Here is an 18,171-nt window from a genome sequence, read left to right on the forward strand (position 1 = left end):
GAGTAGGGAGAGAAGGAGAAAGAGAGAAAGAGATTGATTAGTTGCCTCAAGCCCTACTCAGGGTCAAGGTTTGAACCTGAAACCCAGGTATATGCCTTTGACCAGAAATAGAACCTGAGACCCTTCGGTGCTCTGGCCGACACTCTAACCACTGAGAAATACTGGCCAGGGCTGAAAATTATTTTTCTTGATAAATATAGTATATAATTGTTTTTCAAAAAAGTTTTTACCTGGAATGACTAAGTGTAGAATCTCTGGACCAAACGACCCATTAAAACCACACAATCCTATGATACACCAGACACTGAGTGAGATGTACTCAAAGTCCTTTAGACAAATCGCAGTGGAGAAGTTCCCTCTGAGGTCTTATAGGCATAGAAACGTGGGTTCAGACACTGGAAAACACATACCAGCTACGTAAGCTTGAGCAACTCACTAACACTCTCTGAGCCTACTTCTTTCCCTGTAAGATGGGAATCATGCTACCCCAAAGAATTGTGGGGCTTGAGAGGAGAGAGCAATGTGTTGGCGCACACAGGGTCCGGAACAAGACTGTGTGTGATACAGACCCTTTTCTTCCTTTGCTCATTGAGGAACTTTCACACTCTGTGTTTTCCAGCTCGGTGAAGTAATCACACCAAAAGCCTTTCCAGGGGCCTGGCTGCCTGAACACGTTCTCAGACTTTTCTGGGGAAAATTACCCGACTTTTAGTCTGGCACCTGCATCCACTAATCTATTGAAAGAAGCAAGATCCACATTTGCTTCAGAGTTGGTCACACACTTGCTAGCATGGGCAGAAACTGGAACAAACCCTAATGTAATGAAAACCAATCCCTAATACTCAACCACACCTAACAGTTGTTGTTGTTCTTGTTGTTGTTGTTTTCAGAAGAGAACAGCAAGACCCCCCCACAGTGCCTATGGACCACCGGGTCAGACTGGTCCCAGAGCCATGAAAAGGTGCAGAAAGCTTACTAATGACTCCACGAACCCGATGGATGGCCGAAAACAAACTTTGCCCTTTGCCAGAACCTGTGCGTAGATGGAGGGGGCTCAGGAATTTGCTCTTGGCTGGGCACCTACATCTCACCCAATATGACCCCACCGTCTAAGAATGCCTTTATACCTTCTGTCACCTTTCTCATTCCTTACCTTATGTGACTTAGTTTCAACACTGTCCGATCAAGACCCCTGAATAGAATGAACACATATGTATACTTTCTGCTTCCCCTTAAATTTGCTCTGAGTCTGTAGTCCAGGGCCTATGAGGAGAGGGATCTGAGCCCTGTCTGTCTCCTGGTTTGGCAGCTGGACGAACACATCTTTTCTCTATGAAACCTTCTTGCCTCAGACTTGGCTTCTCTGTGAGCGTTGGGCATTGAACTCACTGACTGTGTTGGCTACATCATGACCTGAGAAAATTAAGATTCTTTTTCTTTAAAGCAAAACCACTTTGGTTCAAGATGATGGCTTAGGAGGCACCTGACCTCACCTTTGCCCACAAACTTACTGAAACTGCAGCTACTAACGCAACAATTCCCTGAGAAAGAAACCCAGAAACCAGATGAGCAACTCCCAGACCTTGGACACACACACCAAAAACACACCTAAATCAAATAAAAGAAGATGAGCCACAACCTCAGGCTGTTACCTGACACAGTCTCTCCATAACTCCACACCCCGCATGGTGACATATAATGGGGGGTGACCCACACCTCCCACTTCTCCTTGAGGAGTGGGATTCTGACCCAACATTGAGCACCCCCAAATTGTAAACTTCCCCATGAGGGATGAGCCCCCAAATAAAGTATGTCTGAGAGCCAACAGGACTTGAGTCCACAAGGTCCAAGGACGACAGCAAAGCAGCAGTTCTCAGTGGCCTGTGAGGACTCCCTGTCGCCAACCCCCAGGTCTCACCAGGAGGCAGCAGAGAGAAATGCCCAGCGCCCAGTCTTTCCCTGAAAGAGGCTTATTTGCTTCTCATAAAGGCTGCAGCAGAGGGTCAGCTTCTCATCTAACACAGGTCAGGGGCCCACCATCCTCTCCAGAGCCAGGGAGCTGAGAGGGCGTCAGGTCCACATGCTCCCTCTATGGCCCCCCCCCCCGGTGGCTGGTGCCTCCCTGAGAGCAGCTTGTGCACAGGGTGAGAGCCCTGACTTGCGGCTGCTGCTCAGGGGACACTCCCCTTGACCACCTGGCTCTGGCGGCCAGTGGGGCTTGTGTTAGTGGGGCCCACGGGATTGTAGAAAACAAAAAGCCAGTTCTTCCCTGGCTATTCCCAAGAGCCTTAGCTCCCACCTCCCAGCCTTTCCTGATAGAGGTCTACATTCATACTTAACCGCTGCTGCCTGAGGATCCAGCTTCCCATGTGCCTGCCTCCCCTCTGGACACTGAAATGGCGCCTCAGCTACTGGGAGCAACAGAGAACAAAGAAGGCAGTTTGGATAATCACGAAGTTTGGAGAGACTGCCGAGTGCTAGAACAGGGCTCAGTGACAACGTTTATCTTCTGCAACAGAGCACACCACCAAGATGGGAAGAGGTGCCTCTTTTATCTCACGCACAGAAACCAAGACGGAGAGTCAAGGAACATGAGGATGTGGAGGAACGTGAACCAAACACCACAGCAAAGAATAAAATAAAACTCCCGAAATGCATCTTAATGATTTACCTGGTAGTTTTATAAATGCACATAACGATGCTCACCTGTCCATGAGAACAAGGCTGCACAATGCGAGAATTTCAACAAAGAGATACAAAATGTGAGAACCAAAGAACTTACATAGTTACATGCATGGCCCCCAGACACGGGCAATAGGGTAGTGAAGACCTGAGGGTGGGTGGGAAGCTCTGGGTGGGGGGAATTACTAGAAGGGGAAATAGGAGATATCTGTAATACTATGAATAATAGAATTTGTTTTTTAAAAAATATGAGAAAGTACCAAACAGAAATCACAAAGCTGAAGGATACAATCACTGAGCTGGGGAATTCAATAGAAGAGTTCAACAGCAGATTAGATGAAGCAGAAAAGAGGGTCCAGAAACTTAAAAAAAAAAAAAAAAAAAAAAAAAAAAAGAACATGAAATTCATTCAATTAGAAGTTTGGTGCAGCCACCATGGAAAACAGTATAGAGGGGCCTCAAAAAACTAATAGAACCTTCATATGACCCAGCCCTTCCACCCCCAGGTCTACATCCAAAGAAAATGAAATCACTACCATGAAGAGGAATCTGCAACCCCATGTTCACTGCACCATTATTTACAATATACAAGCCAAGCAAGTAATGTAAGTGCCCCTCGGCGGGTGAATGCATAAGAAAATGTATATATGGAAGAAGGAAATGCTGCCATTTGCACAACATAAATGGAATTTCAGGGCATTATGCAATGTGATGAGTCAGGCAGAGAAAGACAAATACTGTATGATTTCAGTTATTTGTGGAACCTGGAGGGTGGGGGGAAACTCATAGACACAGAGAAAAGTTTGGTGGTTGTGAGAGGCTGCTCATTCAGTGGGGGAAAAGGTCAAGGTGGTTATATAAACAAAGCTTCTAGTTATAAAATATATACGTTTTGAGGATATAATATCCAACATGGTGACTACAGTTAGCAATACTGAGTTGTATATTTGAAAGTTGCTAAAAGAGAAAATCCTTAAAGTAGGATTTATTTTGCTCACAGTGTTTGGTATGGACATCAGTTGCATTTCTCTGAGATAAACCCCTGGGTGTATAAATGTGGTCATGTAATATACGTGCTTTCTGGAAAGATGTGAGTTTATTATGTCTTTTGTTGCAAGGAGGCACATACCAGTTCTGAGGTTCCCCCCACACTGTGTGTTTGGGTGGAGTTTTTCCAGTCCCATCAGTAAGTGGTTGGAATAGAAGGTCTTTCAGAGGAGGACCTGGTTCCATCCCAATGCTGACCAGGTTCTGGTGAACCCTCTTACTTCCTCCAATTATTAGCTCTTGCTGAGGCTGAAGGAGACGAGGCCATAAGCTGGCAACATCCTAGGGTCCTGGGCTGGGAAGTATGGCACACAGCCCACACCGCAGACCAGTATTGTCCTGGGCCCCTAAGGGGGGCGTCACCATGAACCTCAGGTGGGCTGAGGGGCCAGTGGAGAGCAGAGGCCCCAGGAAGGGGGAAGGGGGGAGCACTACTCCCTGGAGGCCTGTCCAAGTCCCTCTGAAAACTAAGATGAGTAACTGCTCACCCTGTGGTTGCTTCCCTGACTGATTATTTCACAATCAGGAACTATTTAGAATATAGAGGCAGGAACTATTTAGAATATAGAGGCTGGCTACTGTGTCACAGCCTTGTCACTACGTCCTAGGCGCTTCCTCTTATACCACACAGCTGGGGCCTCACTCCTCTCACAGAGCAGAGAGTCCGGGGCCTCCGGGCACACACTTGGACACAGCAGACCCCTCAGGCCTCCAGGATGCCCATCCCTGCCTCCTGGCCCTGCCCTCCTCCTTGCCTGCTGCTGACTCTACTGCTGGGCCTCCCAGGTGAGCACTCCTTGGGATAGAATTTTCCCTCCCTGCCCCTGGATTTCTTTTTGCCCCTGAAATTTCAGGGCCTCCAGGGAAACATGGGTGTGTCACCCAGGGCTGCACAGAAGGCCAAGGACAGGGCTTTATGTGAGCGCATGAAGTCAGGGATCTGAGTGTTTTCTCTGTGGGTCCATCGTCAGCAACTGGTTACCTGAGGCAACAAAACAGATGATGCTTTGAGTCTTAGGTGCTGAACAGGAGGTAATTCATAAAATGCCTTTGAACCCAAGAACCTAGCAGGGAAGATACTCTTTGAACGACTAGTAGGAGACTTTGATATATTTCACCAAAGTCAGGAGGCAGAGTCAGTCTGTAAACTAACCAAAATTCGCCTCCCCTGGAAATCATCCCTGTCAGATAGAAATATAGGAGTCTCTACAATATCCAACAGAATTGCAAATAAGGCACCTCATATTTTTAATTTACAATGCGTACTTATACAATTCTCTAGTCTGCCCTTTAAGCCACTCACATCTGACTCTCTCAGGTATTAACCGACCTCCCATCTTTAAAGAAAAAACGCAGGGGTAGGGGCATCCAGAAAGATCTGCTTGGCCCGGATAGGACAAGAGAGCCCTGCATGACCAGAGGACAAAGGCCATTGCCAGCCCCTCCTTAACAAGGACAGAGCTAGTGGGATTTCTACAAAAAAATTCCTCCTTTTCCCTGTAAATTACTAACATGGGGGCCCCTGAAGCCAACTGCTGCTAGGTCTGTCTCCGGAAAAATACTCCCGGGCCAGGGTGTGAGATCACCACACTCAGTGACTGTCCGCGGAGGCAGAGAGCGTGTGCACCTGTGTGTGTGTCTCGCCACGACCCGCTGTGACAGCGCAGGCTCCCCAGCCCTCCAGGCGCCCCAGCACCAGGGCGCTGCCTGGGTTGCAGGCGATCAGCCAGGCCTCCCACTGGAGAAAGGACCTAGTAAGCCTCACCAAGGAGAGAAAGAGAGGCGCTTCCCCTCCTGGGCTGGGCAGGGATTGGCGGTGGCAGTGGGCTCCTCCCCTGGGCTGGGCAGCAATTGGCCCTGGCTGTGGGACATGCACTCCTCCCTGATAAATCTGAGATGTGAGAGGACACATGGCCTGTCCGACTCTTAGATGCAATTCTGTGAAGATGGGAAGCTGACAGTTACAGCAGCAGCTTCCTGACCATGAGACAGGCCTGAGGCAAAACAAACTGAGGCTGAGGCAAGAACGTGTCCTCAGTGACACCTCTGAGCTGGGTGCTGGGTGAGACCATTAATGCCCTTGGTTACTTCCCTCAGCTGTTTGCACACTTACCTCTGCTCCAAGCATCCTACCTGACATTAGCCACCAACAGAGCACTTTAGAGCCAGTGAAAGTTATGCCACAAATTATTCATTAACACCGGATGTGCAGCTCAGAGAAAAGAATTACAGAATAGTATGTTCCCAGTTTATGAAAAAGTGGATTCATTTTCCAAGGAAAATGTTTTAGAAATCGTTATCTCTGATGTAGTTGTGTCTGAAAGACAACAACTTAAATGCTTCCTTATGGCATCTTTTCATTTTCCCTTTGTTTCTGCAACAAGCATGTAAGGCCTGCCTCAGAGATATTGCAGGCTCAGTTCCAGACTTCTGTGATAAAACAAGTCATAATCCTTTTGCTGGTGGAGGGACTTTTAAAAAGAATTACCTTTATTGTTGAAAGTATTACAGATGTCCCCTTTGCGTGTGTGTGTGTGTGTGTGTGTGTGTGTGTGTTTCCCCATTGACCCCCTTCACCCAGGCCCACCCCTCCCAGGCCCTCACCACTCTATTGCCTGTGTCCATGGTTATGCACAATGCATACAGGTTCCCTGGTGAATCATTCCCCTCCCACACCCCACTCCCGGCCTTCCCTGGGGGAGGGTCTTCTTGCTTTCCATTTGTAAAACCCCTAACACCTCTGAAAACGCAAATAAAGTGAAGCACAATAAAGCAAAGGGAAATAAAATGAACTCTGCCTGTATCAGCTCAGATTCCGCCACCGTGTTCCATTTCTCTGTCAATTCAGAGTGATTCTGGGGAGGAAGAAAGGTAAACATGTATTCTACTAAGCTTTCTTGAACTGGGAGTACGCTTTCTAAGTATGAAAAGTTGTGTCTGTGTTTTTCAAGCTGTTTTATGAAATGAAATTTGATAGTAATGGGCATTTATTTTTTAGTGAGAACAAAATATTACAAACAGTTCTCATTTCCCTTTCTTACTTATCATGACTTTGTTGCATTTCCCATCAGAACTTCTTCTTTGAAGCGAAACAGTCCCAACATGAAGGCTGTGCAGGGCTCACAGGAGCAGCAGGTGATCTTAAGTCCTGTAGGGAAGGACAGGACCTGCCTCTGGGGGTGTGGGATCATCCTGAGATGAAGTATCCTGATGTCTGGATGCATTGGGTTTCCTAGGAGCTACTGCCACAGACGGTGCTCATCTGTTTGGCTCTCCTCAAACGCCCATTCTTTTCCTCCTTCTCCATCCAGAACAAGCGTGTTTCTTTATAAACCTGGCCCGCCTCCAGGTTCAATGGGGACATATCACATTCAAGCCATTGCGATTCAAACCCTAGTCCAGCACCTATGGCTTCTATGAAGCTTTCTTTCAGGGCCCGATGCCCATAGAACATATGCAGGCGAGTCCATTCATCCTTAAAGCTTCTGGTTGCTTCCCATTCTTTGTTGGTAAACTTTTCTATCATACTCAGAAGGCATTCTGAAGTTTAAGCAAGGCCTGGTTCAATTCCAAGTTGTAACTCCGGTTCAGCAGCAAGTACCACCCAGTCACTTTAACAGGAGACGTTAAAGATGAAACTGGGGAAAGAATAGATGAGTCTTTTGCAAAAACTTGTTTCCTTTTTGCAGTTCCCTACAAATGACTGTTATTCCAAGGGATTTTCTATTTCTCTGCACTAAAATCCTCATCATCAGATGACCAGCCATGGCTGCCTTAGCGTCCCTGGCAGAGACAAACTCCTCGGGCTGCTGGTGGCACCTCCAGGAGTCATTCCGCTCAGCTGGGCAGCCAGGTGTTGCAGGAAAAGGCCCAGCGCAACCCCTCCATTGCTGGCACCAAGCAGACCCACTTGTTGGGGGAAACTTAAACCCACTCTTTGCCACATCTAATTACCTTCCTGTGCCTCAGTTTCCTCATTTGTTATAGGCTCTCACATTACAGGTTGGTTGTGAGGGTTACAGGTATGACACGTGCAAAGTGCTGGGCTCAAGGCCTATTCAGGGTGTGCACTCGGTCGATGAAAGCTGTTGTTGATAAATACTGACCCAGCCCACAGGCTCCCATATGGTGAATAAATACCTGCTCTGTGCTTCCCTCCAGGAGGGGCAGGTGAGGAGCTGCAGGTGATTCAGCCTCAGAAGTCAGTGTCCGTCGCAGCCGGAGAGACGGCTACTCTGAGCTGCACTGTGACCTCCCTGACCCCGGTGGGGCCCACACTGTGGTTCAGAGGGACAGGGCCAGGCCGGGAGTTAATCTACAGTCTCAGAGGAGGCCACTCGCCCCGAGTAACAAGTGTTTCAGACGCCACGAGGAGAGACAACTTGGACTTTTCCATCCACATCAGTAACATCACCCCAGCAGACACAGGGACCTACTACTGTGTGAAGTTCCAGAAAGGAGGTGGTGATGACATGGAGTTCAAGTCTGGGGCAGGCACTCAGCTCAGCGTGAGTGGTGAGTACAGGGGGATCCTTTGTCCCTCATGTGTGACAACAAGTCAGTAAGAACGACTTCCACCTTTAAGCAACAACTAAGAGTCAGGTACGGAGGTGGGGGATTATACTCATGATCTGATTCATGGTCTGATTACACCCCGTCTGCAGATCAGGGAAGCTGAGGTCTGGAGATGTCATGCTATTTGCTCAGCCACTACAGCTGGTCAATGGTGAGAAAAGTCTGGAACCCCCACTTGTCTGGCTCCCCAGCCCTGGCCTTTCAATCCTGTCAGCTCCTTGGTTGCAGCGATGAGGGAACTGAAGGGCTGAGTGACTTGCCCATCACAAGGCCAGACCTCACCCACCTCCAGGGAGTGCTCCCCTCAATGGGGCTGAGGCTCCTCCTTAGTGACACCCACTGGGCACCTGCTGTGAGCCAGGCTCTGTTCTGGGTGCTGAGGCAGCTGCAGAACAAAGCAGGCAAAGGCTCTTCCCCTGAAAGCCTCATTCTCTTCCCTCCAGTGGAAGAAACTCACTGAGGGCAGGGAGTAGAGAAGGTGCTGCTTTATCTCAGCCTCAAAAACATCACAGGAGAAGGAAATGCTGAGAGACCCAGCCTCACTGTTCACTCTGGCAGGCCTGCTGGGAGGAGATGCCCAGAAGTGGGTGATCACAGTGGGTCTGTCTGGAAACCCCCTTTATTCCAGAATGCCAGTCACTGTAACGCAGCCTCCGAGCAGAGTAGGATCGTCTCAGAATGTCCCTCCCCCATGGAAGAGGCTCCCCATGAGGAAGACTTAGGGGCCGTCCCATTGAGGCAACACCGTTCCCATTGAGGGAGTTTTACCAGAGGCCCAGGATCCTGAATGCTAAACTGTGAGCAAGTGGGGAACTTTACACCATCCAGCCTGACTCCACAAGTAGAGTAGCGCCTGAGGTCAAAAGGCGACAGGGCTTTGTCCACCGTCACATGGCCAGAGAGTGAGGAGATTGTTCCAGAACCCCATCTGATTTTAGCAACTTTTTCCTGCTTCAGACACAGACACTCTATCCATCAAAAAGCCTGGTGAATGCAGGCAATGCATTAAAGTTTAGTACAGCACACTGTTTACCCGGGAGACGACACCTCTTATATTCACTGATGCCCAGAGGTTCACATGCCCCTCACACTCAGACTTTGAGGCGCAGGTGAAGAGGAACCTCTCCCTACCTGCAGCCACATCACCCCAAATCGAGAAACCACATCAGCACCTAGAGCTGCCCCTCCTTCTACAGCTGCCTCCACTCTGGCCTGTGGAGACAGCATCGTTCATTCACTGTCTTCTGTTGATGGATGTGAGTTGTTCCCAGCCTTGGGCTATTCACACAGTGACACAGGGTATAACCTTCTCCATGGGTCACCCTACTCAAGAGGGAGGCCCCCAATGGAAGTGGCTTTGCTAGGTCACAGGGTGTGTGCATTTTACTTGTGTGGGCCTTGCCACATTCCCCTTCTAGACCTAGTAGCAATGGAGTCTCCCCAACAAATCCTAGACACAGGCAGGGAAGGTGGCTTATCCTGATTTACATGTATTACTAAGATACCAGACTGTGTCCCTTGCCGAGGCCATCACAGGTGTCAGTGGCTCCATCACCACTCAGATCTGCTGCCTCCTGGTAGAGAGCTCATTCCCCTTCCTGAGCTACTTGCCCAGGTGATGCCCTGGCTGAGAAAGCAGGAGCTGGGAGAGGTCAAGGGTCATGTCTTCATGGTGGCATTTACTCCCACAGCCAGTGCAGGAGGGAGGGGCCACCATTGCCCTTTTGTTAGATGAGGACACTGATGCTCAGAGACGAAACCTGAACTAAGCAGGAAGGGGAACTAAGATTTGAATCCCAAACAGCATAACTCGCAGACCCTGCTCGCCACAATCCTACGCAGTGCTTGTCAAAGTGTAGACAAAGCTCCAACCCTTTTCTTACAATCATGCATGTTTATGTTGCTCATAAAAAAAATATATATTTTTAAGGTTCCTCAGGGGAGGCAGGTCTAGCTTTCCAACTGAGATGAGACAAACCCTCAAATGCCCCATGATAAGGCCTGAAACTATTCCTACAGGACATGGCTCTGCCTGTGGAGGCATCCAGGAGGCCTTCCCCTGCTTTGTGGTGTTTTCCTCACTGAGCAGCCGCAGGAGCCGCCTGGCTCAGTGGCCTGGACAGAGCAGAGAGGGGTCGCTGAGCCCCAGCACCGCCGTGGGCAGCATCCCTGTCTCTGCAGACTGAGGGAGAGGAGGGGGCATGTCCTAGAGGGCCCTGCGGCCCCAGTGAGCAGGAGCTCATCGTCTAGACTCACTGTCAGGAGCCCTTTCTCCCATTTATTGCTGCAGGGCCCCGGCCTGGGCACTGGAGGGCACTCCTCCCTGGAGCAGGTGGTGGTCAGGGTCAGGCTCCTGAAGGTGGGCACTGGCTCTGCTGATGGACGTGAATACCTGGGAGGCCACAGGAAATACCTCTGGGCACAGTAGTGGCCGAGGGCACAGTCACTGCATTCTCTCAGTTTTAGTTTTCTCATCTCCAAAATGGTGATGACCATGGTTTCCTTTAGAAGAATGAAAAGGATTTAAGGTGCTCTGTCTGAATCACCCAGCACAGAATTGCACCCCCAAATAAAGGTGTTATGTCAGTGTCGTGAACCACTTAACTTGGCTGGGCCTCAGCTTCTCACCTGCAGAAATTGTGTAGAAAAACATAATACTAATAAAGTCACTGATTAATCAAATACTGATGATATAATCCAATCTGCCTTTATAGAATGTTTCAGGTGAGCCTATAGAGACGACAGACCCTCACTGGGCCACGGTATTGTCATCCCACAGCTGTGTGCTCCGGGCAAGTCTCTGTCTCCCCCAAGTCCTCAGTTTCCCCACTTGATGAGGATGATAATCATCGCTCCATTCATGGGTCTGTAAGGATTGGGGACCAGCTATGAACAGCCAGTGCACAAAAATGAGACTGACCAGGAACCCTGTCCCTGGGCCCAGACTGTGGGAAATCATCTGGAGGGAAAAAAGTTGGACTTTGAACGCAGGCCTGGAACTGCTCATTGGCCCTGCCCCTCACTCAGAGTTCACCTCTGGGAGCATGAGTGTCCTCCTATGTAAGATGAGGACAATGACAACCCCACCATTAATAGAAGGATAACACACAGTATATAGAAGGTTTGACAGTGCCACATGCTTGTGGTTAGTGGTGAGAGTCACAGTCATGTTCATTGTTCATTATGTTCCTTTTACAGCCAAACCCTCTCGCCCTGTGGTATCGGGCCCCACGGGCAGGTCGCCGCCTGGGCAGACAGTGAGCTTCACCTGCCAGTCCCACGGCTTCTCCCCCAGAAACATCGTCCTGAAATGGTTCAAGGATGGGAATGAGCTCCCAGCCTCCCAGACCACCGTAGACCCAGAGGGAGACAGCCCTCCCTACAGCGTCTCCAGCACAGCCAGGGTGCTCCTGACCCCGAGTGATGTTCGCTCCCAGGTCATCTGCCAGGTGGCCCACGACACCCTAAAGGGGGACCCTCCTCTTCGTGGGACTGCCAACGTGTCTGAGGCCATCCGAGGTAGAGCCCCTCACACCCAGCCCAAGCCACACCTGGCCCCTGTCCTCCCAGCCTGCTCCTTCCCCTGCTCTTTGCTCCAGGCCTGGAACTGCCTGGAATCTAATTCCTCACTGTCCTTCTCTTCACCAGGAACATGGATCTGCCTATTGCCCACCCCTGTCTAATTGCAGGTTAAAAATCTACATACTAAGCCGTGTACTAGATACTTTTATCTACCTTAGCAATAGCAACTCCATTTACTGAGCGCCTACTATAAGCTAAGCTTTTATGTGCTTGGTAATTTCATTTATTTTGCTGAAGTTAGTATGTTCTAACTGCATGCCAGGGGCTGTGGTGGTTGATTTCAATCATATGACCCTAATAGCAGGTACAGTCCTTGAGCGCCTCCTGGGTTCAAGTTACAGTGCTCAATGATTTCATTCATAGGAAAGAACCCTCCGTGTCTGAGCCCGTCCTCTGCGCAGTGGGGGAGCTAAGTTCTGGAGCCCCCTCTGTGATCTGTCTGTTCCATGAGGTCAGAGCTTCTGCCCTTTGCTATTTCAGTTCCGCCCACCTTGGAGGCCACCCAGCACCCCATGGCAGGGAACCAGGAGAACATCATCACCTGCCTGGTGAAGAACTTCTACCCCCGGCGCCTACAGCTGACCTGGCTGGAGAACAGAAAAAAGTCCCGAACAGAAACGGCCTTGACCCTCATAGAGAACCAGGATGGGACCTTCAGCTGGAGGAGCTGGCTCCTCGTGAATCTGTCTGCCCACAGGGAGGATGCGATGCTCACCTGCCAGGTGGAGCATGATGGGCAGCCAGCACTCACCACAAACCTCACCCTGATGGCCTCTGCTCACCAGAAGGACAAGGACAAAGGTAAAGTCCAGGGAGAGGCCTCCACTCCAACTGATTCAGTTCTATTTAAATTTTTCCTTTAATTTTAATATTATAAGTACTAATTCATGCTCATTATAGAATAATCTACAAATGTACATTCAATAGAAAATAGAATTTAGAAGTGAGCTCCCTCCCCCAAACCCCACACTGCATAGTCACCACGGGTAAGAGTTTGGTACCTACCTTTATGGATCTTTTCACCTCAATCTACATTAAAGAAAAAGTGAGCAAGTGAGGGAGACCGCCCTGGTCACAGTGTCTGCCTCTTGCTTTCTTCACCTGACAGTCACTGCATTCACACGGCCATGTCAGCCCCTGCCTCCTCCTGGCCCTTCCTAACCTCCTCATGTGTCTATTCCATCCTGGACGTTTCCATCTCCATCAGTAAGGTCACCCCAGCCAGTGCCTGGACCTACTGCTCTGTGCAGTTCCACAGGGGAGCCCTGAACACATGGACTTTGAGTCTGAACAGGGCACCCAAGTGACCATGAGTGGTCACAACACAGGCCCCAGATTTGTAACAATGAACCAGCAATAATGACAAATATCTGCCTGAGAAGTTGATCAGAATATTTTCTTCTTCTTCTGAGGTCTGTGGGTTCAATAGCAATAGCCTCTGTTCTATTTCTGATCTTGGAAATGTGTCATTTCTTCTTTTTCTTTGTAGGTCTTCATAAAAGATTTTCAATTGCATTGGTCTTTGTAAAGAACCTGCTTTTGGTTACAAGGAGTTTGTCTATTATTTCTCTGTTTTCTGTTTTCCATTTCATTTATTTGTCTCCTCTTTACAATGTTTTTTTCTTCTCTTTTGGGTTGATTCTGCTCCCCTTATCTCATTTATCGAGGTGGGGAACTTAGATGACTGGTTTTACACTTTTCCTTTTTCAGAGCCATATGGAGTCACGTATGTGCCTGGGGAGTTAGGAGAGGGTGACCTATGATTTCTGGCCCCTGTGTTCTTCCTGCAGCCTTAGGTCCTGAGCCAGGGTGCCTTCCTCTTCCACCTGTTAGAGCCCTTGTCTGCTTGTACCTGGTGGTATGTCTAGGGGTCAGAGTTGTACTGAACAGGGAGAGCAGGGCAGACGAGTCTCCATCTTGTCTGGACCACCTTGGGTTTGGGTTTGAGTCTCCATCTCCGCCTGGACCTCAGACCAGGGCCGTTACCTCCAGGTGCTCTCAGCGTGCCTGACCCAGCACACCTGCTAGTGCTAAGGCTAGCAGTGGTTCTTTGGCTTGTCTAGGTTAGGGGGCTGCAGCAAAGTGAAAGAGGCCTCCATGACCCTCTGCACCCGGATGCCACACCCTACCTTGGCTCTGAGTCTCTGGCCACCGTAGGCCTGGTCCAATGGGCTTGGTGTATGGATACAGGTCATTTTGGTCATTCTTATCATACTGATGTGTTTTACACTATTCCTAGGTTAACTGACCTCTCTCTGTCAGTTTAACATAGTTCATGTATGTGCACAGAGTTTTGGGTTTGTTGGTTGGTTTTGACAGTGGAAGAATGGTTATGATTCCTCGCATTTTTTGGTTCTCTTGTCTTTCAGGACCCTAAATTTCCACCCTCCCTTTTTCTTATTTCTCTTTACCACTCAATTGTGAAACACCATGGGGTTTGTTTGTTTGTTTGTTTGTTTGTTTGTTTTGCCTTCCCCACAACAGATTATATACTTTAAGTCAGGCCTGTCTCTTTAGTTACATCTGTCCTTTAAAAATCTTCCCATCTCCCTGGATTTCTGGGGTTATTGATCCAGCATCTAGAAGCATTCATGAATCAGGAGAAGGCGCTGTGTGTAAATTAATTAAGAGTCCAGAGACGAAACATAATTTTGAAAGGCATTTTGGGGAGTCAGAGAAGACTTAGCTAATGGAACTAAATTCTCCCTTGTCTCAGGACCCCTAGCTATTTATTAAAACAAACTGTCCTAAGGCAAGGTAGTGATACACATCAAAGGCCAGAGTTTAGTATACAGAATCCATTGTCAGATTGAAAGAATTTCCTACGTCTATTCAGGTGTTTGGCCAGTAGGAGGCAATAACATGTAGATTGAAATGCCCTCAGCTGTCTGGCAGCTGGCAATCATTTTATGCATCCTTTTCAGGTTTGGGGAAATGCCCTCAGCCATTTCCAGATGATTCAGCCCTGCTGACATGCTGGAACTGGCTTCCGGCACTGGATTAGATTCTTATTACCACTATACCCTCATGTTTTGTGGCTTAACACAAAAAAATGATGTTACCTTACAGTTCTAGAGGTCAGAAGTCTACACTGGGTTGGCAGGGCTATGTCCCTTCTGGAGTCTCCAGGGGAAGTCTCTCTGAGTATGACTCCTCTGACACTTCATATACATATCACACAGTATTTGTCATTTTGTGACTAACCTATGTCATTTAGCACAATGTCCTCAAGTTTGGGTTTTGTTTGTTTGTTTGTTTGCTTGCTTGTTTGTTTTGCCTTCCCCACAACAGATTATGTACTTTAAGTACATATGATTCATGTCATAGCCTGTGTCAGAATTCAAAATTGGAAAAGATATTAAAGAGTACAATGACTTTGCTCCCATTTATTCTTCCATCTACGCATCCATCCATCTGTCCATCCAAACATGCATTCACACTCTCATTCATCATGCATTTACCTATGCAGGCATCTGTTAACGATTACCTAAGTCAGTGGTTTTCAACCTGTGGGTCGCGACCCCTTTGGCAGTCGAACGACCCTTTCACAGGGGTCGCCTAAAACCATCCTGCATATCAGATATTTACATTATGATTCATAACAGTAGCAACATTACAGTTATGAAGTAGCAACGAAAACTATTTTATGGTTGGGTCACAACATGAGGAACTGTGTTTAAAGGGCCAGAAGGTTGAGAACCACTGAAAATCCTCCTCTGTGATTGTCCCTGGGAAGATGAGGCATCCTCAAAGAGTCCCCAGGCTACCACAGTGGACTTCCCGCAGGGATTGTCTGCTTTCTCTGGGTGGTGTCAGTTCCCACTGCAGTAACAGTGTCTCAGTCTTCACCATCCTTAGACTTGGTGGCCATTGCCTGCCATGTGCAGAGATTCTAGCCATCGAGTGTGCATCCACCTGGCTGGAGAACTGCCATGTTTCAGGGAGCTGAGCCATGAGCCTGGAGAGCTTGCAGTTGGTGAATGTGTCACTGCAGGGGTCTGAGCAGCTGCTCGCCTGTTTGGTGCAGCAGGAAGCACTGGCCAACCTCATCCTGTCCCCAGCAGCCCCCGCCATATACAAGCTCATTGGGGGTGCATGCAAGTCGCCTCCATCTGCTCCTGGGAGCAGCTGGGTTGCCTCTGCTCCTGAGTGGACAAAGGTATTTAAACTCACAGAGCCCCAGTTGATGTCTCCTTCTGCCCACTTAGGTCCAGGGACGTCTGCCGTTATTTTTGTGACTTTCCTCCTGGGCTTCAAGGTGCTGCTGGTGATGAGTGTCTCAGTCGCCTACATCCACAGGTGGCGGGACCTGTAGCAGGTGAGTTGGAGGCAGTTTTTAGGGAGGAATGTCAGGGCCAACCTCCTGTCCTGGCAAGAGGAGTCCAGGGTGTGCCCACATGGTCACGTGGTCACCACAGCCTGACTTAGCCTCAAGAGAAGATTCTGAATGCTCTTTTTTCTCAGAAACTTCCAGCTCTTACACACTGTGTGGTGCCCTGGAGTTTGAAGGTTTTCAAATTAAATTATGTGGGACCCTGAGGATGATGGTCCAAGGTGGGATGAAGGTCAAAGCTTCAAGACCAAATCTGCAAAGAGTCCCCCATAAACTGTTATATATTTCAGTTTTCCTACAATACATCTTTGGGATGAATAAGAAAGTATTGCCAAAGGCAGCTACTAGAACCCACCTGAGAGGCTAGTGGTGAAGATGAATGTGGGAATGGAAGAGAGTTCAGATTCCAGAAGGAGGTGTGGGGGTGTGGTGAGTAGGGGCTTCCTTTCTTATCCGTGCATGAACCCAGGCCAAAGAGAGAGCCTGCCACTTGGCATGTGCTCAGAAAATATTTGTGGAATTAATGCAGGAATGAATGAATGATCCTTTTGCTTCCATGAATGAATAAATGACTTTCCCTACAGCTCTTCCCTGCCACGGGATATATTGCCTCCTGTCCTCTCCAAGGGGTTTAAGTAGGAAGAAGAAGCTGCACAAACCTGCAGATTGTCCAAGGCCCCTGCCCTTCACTCTGTCAAACCCACCTCCATCACAAACATGCTCCTTCCCACACCCTCCTGATGTTGCTTCTCTCTGGTAATAAGGCTTCATCAAGGATGGCCTTTGGTCACGGTGACTCAGGGATGTCTGGACCTTGATGCATTGAGCGTCACACTGGCCCTGCCTCCACCCAAAACAGAACCAAGAACATGAAGAGAACAGATTTCACCTCCCCTGACTATAAACAACTTTTAATATTCGGAGCAGATTTCACTTTTACCCAGAGCTTCTGCCGATATACTTTTATTTTAACACATAGATATTTGAAATCACTTAAGTTGAATAAACATTTTACTATTTTGAAATTTATAAAGAATATTAATGGTATCTATGGACCTACCATCTCTCTTTGTGAAACATTAACATATTGCTATTATGTTCTCTGTTTCTTTTGAAAAAACTTTGAAATTCAGTATTTTCATTCCTGGTTTTACATTTTTACAACATGTGTGTAAATCCTTAAGCACTATTTAATATTTCTTTGCCTCTTTTACATTTTATGGAAATGCTATTTTCTGTATAAAACATTCTGGAACTTTATTTGTATGCTTAACACAGTTCTGTGTGTTTTAATAATGTTGACATATGTAACTCCATTTTACTAATTTTCCATGCTCTACAGTTTTCTATTGTAAGATATGGTATGATTTACAGATTCTTCTCAAGATGGTAGTAAAGCTCTATCTAATGTTTAGCTAGTGCAACTTTGCAACAAGCATTCTTATACAGCATTTCCTTCCTTGAAACATACTGGAGCCCCCCTTTTGTTCCTCTGTGTGGTCCACAATCAGCAGCGTTGGTTTCCTCTGGAAGCTTTTGTTCTACCACACGCTGTTTTCCACTTTTGATCCAGTTTTGCTCTTTCGAAGTTTGCCTTTGATCTGGGTATATTGCCCAAGCATGTGTGTGTGTGTGTGTGTGTGTGTGTGTGTGTGTGTGTGTTGTATGCGGTGAGGACTTTTTCCTCCACAAGGATAAATTACCCAGCATTCAGTGATTGCGCTGCCACCTTTGACATATGTCCACTTTCCATAAATACCTGGTCCTATTCATGAGCTCTCTGTTGCTTTGAGCTACTTGCCTGTCTCTGTCAGAAACAGCCTGTCTTGGTCAGGACAGCTTTGTCATCAGTGTTTATACGTCTTGTGGGCAAATCTTCCCAACACTTTTTGTTGTTCAAAATGGTGTGCGATTCAGGGTCTTAATGCATTATAGAATGACTTTGTCATTTT

General features: G+C 48.0%; 1 protein-coding gene and 1 pseudogene across 1 annotated transcript; one reads left to right on the forward strand and one right to left on the reverse strand.

The window, feature by feature from the left end:
- Positions 1-4,439: 4,439 nt before the first annotated feature.
- On the forward strand, positions 4,440-16,848 carry LOC139013764 (signal-regulatory protein beta-1-like). Its single transcript, XM_070420060.1, has 6 exons — positions 4,440-4,515; positions 7,891-8,244; positions 11,503-11,823; positions 12,367-12,687; positions 16,095-16,204; positions 16,804-16,848. The coding sequence occupies exons 1-5, from the start codon at positions 4,446-4,448 to the stop codon at positions 16,199-16,201; spliced, it is 1,173 nt and encodes a 390-aa protein (XP_070276161.1). The 5' UTR covers positions 4,440-4,445; the 3' UTR covers positions 16,202-16,204; positions 16,804-16,848.
- On the reverse strand, positions 6,774-7,617 carry LOC139014503 (L-aminoadipate-semialdehyde dehydrogenase-phosphopantetheinyl transferase pseudogene; annotated as a pseudogene).
- Positions 16,849-18,171: the final 1,323 nt, after the last annotated feature.

The sequence above is a fragment of the Myotis yumanensis genome, unplaced genomic scaffold (assembly GCF_028538775.1).
Source record: "Myotis yumanensis isolate MYYU_CA2020_CCGP unplaced genomic scaffold, mMyoYum1.0.hap1 SCAF_7, whole genome shotgun sequence".
NCBI lineage: Eukaryota > Metazoa > Chordata > Mammalia > Chiroptera > Vespertilionidae > Myotis > Myotis yumanensis.